The sequence below is a fragment of the Mandrillus leucophaeus genome, unplaced genomic scaffold, assembly GCF_000951045.1.
Source record: "Mandrillus leucophaeus isolate KB7577 unplaced genomic scaffold, Mleu.le_1.0 Scaffold863, whole genome shotgun sequence".
NCBI lineage: Eukaryota > Metazoa > Chordata > Mammalia > Primates > Cercopithecidae > Mandrillus > Mandrillus leucophaeus.
Window position 1 is genome coordinate 985,748 of NW_012109397.1, and position 7,689 is coordinate 993,436.

The following is a 7,689-nucleotide window of genomic DNA, read 5'->3' on the forward strand; positions in this document are numbered from 1 at the left end:
CCTGACCTCGTGATCCACCCATCTCGGCCTCCCAAAGTGCTGGGATTACAGGCTTGAGCCACCGCGCCCGGCCGGGAGATTGCATTATAATGTGGTTTGCCATCTTATTTGGGGAGTATGAATTGATTCATATCATATCCCACACTGTGATATAAATAAGTTCAGTAAATTGCAGATAGAGCCCAAATTAACATCTAGAAGATAGCTCCATTTACTGTGTTTCAAAGATGGCCTGTGCATTTTACTTCTAAAAATCATGGATATTTAGAAATATCACTGTAAGACTAACTTACATCCTTCTTGTGGTTCACTAACTTATTTTAGTCTTTGCTAAAAAGGGGAAAATTTCAGGCAACAGCCATAAGAACAAAGAATAAATACTGAATTATTGAATTCAGGGAGTTCTTATTGACATTGCCTGGAAACGCTCAGAGTCCAATAATGCTACCAGATCATTTAACTGCTGCTGCCAATTTTCAGAGATAAAGCTCTTCTTTGTGAAAGGAAATTTTAAAAAAAACTTGAAGTGATACATTTGACAACACTGCAACATGCAAATAAACTTGTAATTTCCACATGCCTACATGTAGTCCTGGTATTAATAGCATATATTCCAAATGAGGATTTTAGCCAATATTATACCCTGCTAGAAACCAGTGTGGCCTATTTTTGCTGTTGTTTTATTATCTCTGATCATGGGTTTCTAAATGTCAGATCATGGATAGGTAACAAGCCACAGGCAAATATAAACATTTGCATGTAAGCCATAAAGAACACGCTGTGTCTATTTCTTAAAATAATTTAAACATTATTTAGCGGGAGGCTGAGGCAGGAGAATCGCTTGAACCCAGGAGGCGGAGGTTGCAGTGAACCAAGATCGTGCCACGGAGGTTGCAGTGAACCAAGATCGCGCCGCTGCACTCAAGCTTGGGTGACAGAGAGTTTTCGTGTGGAAAAAAAAAAAAAAAAAATTAGTGGAAGACAAGTATTCAGGTATTCACTGGTAATTTAATGTACTCATTACAGAATTGCCTATAGTATTTTACCTTTATTCATGTACTTGGCAATCATATTGAGTTCCATGTTTCTGAACTATCAGAGGTTTTCTATGGTAAAACATGGGAGCTGGAAGTAGTATCACTGTACTTTTTAAAAATTTAAATCAGACTGTGGATTGAATTTTTGCATCTTGTCTTTTGAAACACAAGTTGAGTTCCACAGATGAGGTAATATAAAACAAGTCATCAAATATTTGAAGCTTAATTCAATATGTCCTGGCAAAGGGGCAGTTGAGTAATGTAATATGGATGTGTTTACTATTCATTCTGTATGCCAAGCTCGACAGGAAGTAAGCAGGTAAATAGGAGGCCTACAAAATGTCTGAAGAAGACCATCGTTACTCCCTAATCTAGCATCCTCTTTTAGCTCCTGGTTTGACTGGACATATCCTTCTTTCAAGACCACAACCAAAGAGAAAAAAAAGTCTATTGCAGATCTACTATGTGCCCAGCATTCTAAAATTACTCTTGGAACTAAAAGTTTAGAAGAAAAAAATATTACTAGCAATGTTCTAAAAGCAGAAATGGACAAATTTTGAATCAAATAAATAAATTACATGAGTAAAGGTATCTAAAACATTTAGAACAGTAGTTGTTATAATGGTGTCTGTTCTTAGCAGTATTTGTATCCCTGACTACATCCCAAGCTAAGGATAAAGACCATGCTTATTTTATTCTGCACTGATCAAGACCATGCTTATTTTATTCTGCATTGCATAAAACACGCCTGAAACAGGGCATATCTTCAAACATTTCTTCAATGAATAAAACAATGTGAAAGGATGCATTGATGCATGCATGAATGAATGAGCACGAAACAATTGTTGATACATTAGCATTTCTTTAGTTCCCCAGTGCTAGGGTTGACTAGCTATATAATCTTGAGCAGTGATTTAACCTTTCTAACAACTAGTTTCTTCATCTGTATAGTTCAGATAATATTTATTCTTATTTAAGTTGTAGGAGAATTGAATGAGATCACATCAGCTGTGCAGCCCTGTGCCTAGCATATAAGAAGTGTTCAATACATGTTAGCTATTTTTATTATTTGCTAAGTTATTATGGTAAAATGGGAATAACTAATCATGATGCATAACATTAAAACCTTAAGAAGTTTGTGTCACAAAAGGGTAAAATAAATGAGAAAAAATAGGGCAAAACTTCAAGAGTAACAGATGAAAACCAAAACACACAAAAAAGAAACAAACAAACAAACAAAAAACTTGCAAGAATTACTCAGAAACATAAGCACAGGTTAATAAAATCCTATCCAAAATTGGTCAATTAAATGCAGAAGAAGAAAAAATCATAGCAACAAACATCAACCTTTGTTAATTAAAAATTAAATGAACAAATGAGTTACAGAATAAGATGTGAATAAATGAGATCATTGATTTGAACTCTACCATCTCAATGACAGTGTGATAAATAAGACGTATTTGTGATGAATTTTCAGTAGACTGATAGAAGATGAGAAAACAAAGATATATCCACACTTCACAGTGAAATAAAAGCCTCAACCTTCACACAAATATATTTAGAAATGAGCTACGATAAACACACAAATGTTTACATTAATTGAAGTTTCCCATGAAGGGAATTAGTTTAAATCAACTAAGAAAAACTTCATTTTTAAAGGAAAGAGTAAAATTGATATGAATATGTAGTAAATTTGAGAGCTGGATAGGAATTAGTTTTCATTACAAATCCTATTGCAAAGTTTTTCATAATAAACTACATACCCAATATGACATCTACATGGTTTTGACATTTTATTTTCAAACAGACATAACTGTTTTCTATGGCACTTTCTACATGTAAAGTTTAGCTTGGTACTCACATTTTCGGTTGGGGGCTGTCATACTGCCTATAGGCATTTCAGCTGCCTGTGAATCTTCTGGGCTTTTCTATTTTAAATTAAAAAATAACTGATGAAACATAAGTAATAGCCACGATCTTGTTGGAAAATGAAACACCTGGAGAGTTATGTTGGTTTTTAAAAGACATTTTAATACTCTAGATGTGTATTAGAACCTCTAGGTTTCATAGACACACACGATGTAGAACTGAAAGTCTGTGGGCAAAGCAAGTCTTTTGCACTCTTCATATTTAGATGAAAATAGCACTCTCAGGTAGATCAGAATCTTCCATAGAGAGCTGAAGGCTACTGAGACAGTCTGTAATTCAGACTCATAAATTATGTAAACCTTTATGAAATTCAAAAGCTATTAAAAAAATTATTCTTGGCCTAACTTGGCACTTCTCCTGCAAGGTGGATTGTGGATTTAGGATTCATCCTCTAATCTGTGAGCAGTGGATGTATGGAATCCACTGGATGAAAAGAAACCCATGCCAACTCAACACCTCATTTCATTCACGGCAGCATAATATTCTGTGTTAACTGCTCTGCCAGTCAGTAAAATAATCTTGCCCATTAAGAAAGTAGACCCACCGATTTATAAAAGACAACAATAATAGATTCAAAGTTTTTCAAAATCCTTTTATATGACAGAGAAGTGAGATTTTGAAATTGACTTTATGAGTATAAAGATTACATTTTATTTCAGAGACTGACTCATAGTCCAATTTCTGAAAAGATATTTTCCCTCTTTGCGCCTCTGATTTCAATTCTATAAAAAACTTTTTATCTGCATATTAAATATGTCCTCTTAAAAGCATATTCATAGAATTCTATCACCCAAAATTGTACAAATTTTGACACAAATGTAATGAGTTAAATGCATTTTGTGTGTGTGTAAAAGAGAAAGTAAATTTTACATATTAGTAACATTCACATATTAGAATAATAGCAGCTATTCAAAAGATAATAATAGGCTGTTTTTGGAGAAGGATGGCTGAGAAGTAAGGCAGAGCCTGTAGGATACAGAGAGCAGGAGGCAGATCTCTTACTTGAAGTTGGGTGTATACAGAAACAAAAAACAATGTGATCCCTTTATGTTACACCAAAAACCTAATTATAATCACAATGCTTTATAGCTCTGTTAAAATACCAGAATTTAGATATTTATTCTAAAATATTGTGTCTTGTTTTTCAACAAAAGCTATTTATTGTCACATTATGTAAAGTAATTTAGAGCCAAACATTCAGGACTTCTTATTGATTGGGAAAAAAATGTACGTTCTTCTTTATCCTTGAGTTTCTTGAAAAAACAAGAAATTAAACTCATCAAACACTCCTAAAAGTTTGTACAATTTCTATTATGCTGTAGGTCAACTTGCAGCTTAAATAACACGAGGAATTATGCATATATTAGTGAGCTGGAGTGTTCAAATAGCTCAAGACTCACTAAGGTACCTTCAGAGATTTGGTTACATGCATCTTGGGGCTCTGGACACTTCAAAGAGAAGGAATAAGGTCAGTATTAAAGTGATTTTTGAAACTAACCCCACCTGAAGTTATCTTCTTTCAAACCACATTTAGAATATCTAAGCAATAAATACAATTAAGGCTCTTAAAATCGTATTTTAAAGGAAATTTCTGGCTCCTATCTCTGAGTTAGCACAGTATCTGAAATCTACTCCTCGACTTCTATTTTGCTATGTCAATATCTCAGGAATAGCCTCCTCATTTCTACTGAGGAATCTATCCTTACACTGTAAACCCTTTACCCCAAGGCCATGGTTCCAGGAGGCAGGGATTTTAACAATTAAACATTACTTTCATATTTTTCCCATTCCTATACTTACTTAAGAATTTGAATGGGAATATTGTTTTGAACATGATTGGGCATTGTGCTTTGAGAATTAATATAGAAGATTTTATTGTGGAAAAGTTAGTAGAATGAAGGCACTTAACTATGAAACATCTCATTAGGCAGAATCAGTTCTCTCCTGCGTTATGAAATGAACACCCCAGTCCTAGGTGCACTGGGTAATCCCTTGCTCAACATCTGTTTGCATTCACCTAGTCATGGCTAAGGATTACTCAGAATGCAAAACCCAGAAGTCAACTGGTTTATGAAAACTTGTAAACACAAGGATTAAGGACGTGTCTACGATGTCAGTCTGATCCATACATGTTTGAAAGTGATGCAGAGAGCAATGATTTGAATCTGTGGAGGGTGCTTGTTGCTCTTTAAAACAGCTTTCAGGTGCTTGGCCGAGTTTTCTAAACAGTATTTATCATAGTTAGGAATAGGTAAAGCAGGAGTATGGAATCTGTTTGTCTACCCTACTGATTTTCATTTGTTCATTGAGAAATAAAGGAGAGAAGATAATCAGATGAGTAGAATGCTTCAGATCAACAACCTACCAACTGGATAGTTGAAGCAGATTTGCCTCTGCCTGCCTGGTCACTTAATTCAGAGTTGAGTGCAAGATGGTGGGAATGTCCCACGTGCCCATTAACCAATGACAGGCCCTGCTGGATGAGGATGATTTAAAATTAGTGTTGAAGCCAGAAGAACACAGGTGTAGTCTTTGTCAATGCCATGGTTCCATTCCATTGCCTATTGGCCAAAATGGTAGTTGCCACAAAAGAGAACTGGGATGCTTTAAGAATGGAATGCAACTTCAAAAATGTCTAGTGATGACTGAAGGAGTCTTGAATAGTAGTAGTTTTTATACTGTCTTTTTATTTACTAAAAAAGTTATATTCACACAAAATTAAATTTGAATTCTTTCTGGAGATACCACAATGATAATAATCAAAAGTATATTGTACCCTGTGACTACTAAAATAACATCTCTGGAAATATATTCACCAAGGAAAGCATTTGCAGTTCCTAAAACATATGCATTCCTTTTATTTTAGGCAATATTATAAATCTTGAAATTATGCTCTTAAAACTCATGTGCTCTTAAACTCCCTGACAAGCCCATAAACAATCTGAATAAACTCTACATTTTTGGATGTTCAGAATTTCTTTCACTCATTACCATACTGGATTTCTAACTACTGAGTTATTGGTATGTTGGCTTTCTAATTTAGTTTTCCCAACCCAGAAATGTTAATCCATTGGGTATAAGTGGGGATTTGTTATTTTTTTAATGCTTCTTGAGATTAGCACTTCTTTTGTGAAGGGCAAGTTCCTAAACTTTTAGGGTAAGTACTGTAATAGAAGTTGGCATTCCTAATTTCCAAATTACCATAACATCCTAGTTTGAGCCCCAGGCCAAAGAAAAGTCCTGCTTTATTAGAAAACTTTTACAAAAGGTGACTTGTAGTCTATTTGAATTCATGACATCTATTTATTGCTGAAAAGTTTTCAAATATATAGAAAGCTGAAAGAATTGTACTGTAATGTAAATATAGAGCTATCCACTTCCTGGATCCTATGATTATTTTATTAAATCTATTTTATCATGTATCCATCTATCATCCCTCTATCCATCCATAAATTCATTTTATTTTTTGATGCATAAAACAGAATTTTGAACAAATTTAGGAATGATAAACAATACGTGCTATTTATTTTTTCCTTTATTCTCTTTTTTTTTTTTTGAGATGGAGTCTTGCTCTGTCACCCAGGCTGGAGTGCAGTGGTACGATCTCGGGTCACTGCAACCTCCGCCTCCCGGGTTCAAGCAATTCTCCTGCCTCAGCCTCCCGAGTAGCTGGGATTACAGGCGCACAGCACCACGCCTGGCCAATTTTTGTATTTTTAGTACAAACAGGGTTTCACTGTGTTGGCCAGGCTGGTCTCAAACTCCTGACCTCAGGTGATCCGCCCGCCTCAGCCTCCCAAAGTGCTGAAATTACAGGCGTGAGCCACAGCGCCCGGCCCATATTTGTAGACATTTATCAGCTACTGGCATAATAAAAGAAATTACTAAAGCTGAAAAAATATTTGCCACAAATTTCAAAATTTCTAACCTACTGATTTTTGTAATTTTAAATGCCTTTAAGATAGAAAATGACATGTGATTTTGTGGCTTTTCCAAGTTTTTGTTTGCTTATTTGTTTAGGTTAAGAAAGACATCCAAAACGCTGATTAGTAGCTAGAATGTTGGACCCCTTCAGTCCCCAGACATAAAATGGTGCCCAGTTCATAAACCAACCATGAAGGTTAAACAAAAGGTCGTAACAAGTACACTAACTACTCAGGAATAGATGTTTTAAAAAATTAATATCTTATTAGAAGGAGCTGTGTATTCTTGAAATGAGCATTCCATTAGACATCCCTTACACAGGTAACTTCATTACTTTTGAACAAGTACTTCTGAAGTAACAGATGAATGTATTATAAGACTTTAAAGCACAAGACAAATAAAAATATACCTTGTCATTTGGTGATACAAGAAGAATAAAACATTTTTCTATCAAGAAAAATCCATGGATGCCTCCAATTAATCCCAACAGTTTCCAAATATGACCTTTGCTTTCATGGAAATGCCCAAATTCTGGGGCTTCCTGCTTATGTAAACCAAGAACCTTCAGGAAAAAAAAAAAAAAAGGCAGAAAGAAAGAAGGACATAACTTTTGATGACTTAACTATCAAATATCAGGCCCAGTGTTGAATATATTTAATTTTCACTCTGGGAAATGCCATGACAACTATTAACACAATCACTAAAAGTCCAGTTTGCTTTTGGGTGTGTGAATACTTCCACTATACGCTTTAACCAGGGTCAAATAAAATGTGTACAACAGAAAACAAAAGAGAGTTTT

At 34.8% G+C, this 7,689-nt stretch overlaps 1 protein-coding gene across 4 annotated transcripts in view; it reads right to left on the minus strand.

The window, feature by feature from the left end:
• Positions 1-7,689, minus strand: part of SLC39A12 (solute carrier family 39 (zinc transporter), member 12) — a 107,688-nt gene that overhangs the window by 53,873 nt on the left and 46,126 nt on the right. For 2 of the 4 annotated variants that reach the window (XM_011968900.1, XM_011968903.1), the window contains 3 exons: positions 7,300-7,452; positions 5,332-5,442; positions 2,899-2,965 (listed from right to left, as the gene is read on the minus strand). In XM_011968900.1, the coding sequence (XP_011824290.1) occupies positions 2,899-2,965; positions 5,332-5,442; positions 7,300-7,452 (331 nt within the window). The remainder of the gene's footprint in view (positions 1-2,898; positions 2,966-5,331; positions 5,443-7,299; positions 7,453-7,689) is intronic. The other 2 variants (XM_011968901.1, XM_011968902.1) reach the window with 2 other exon arrangements.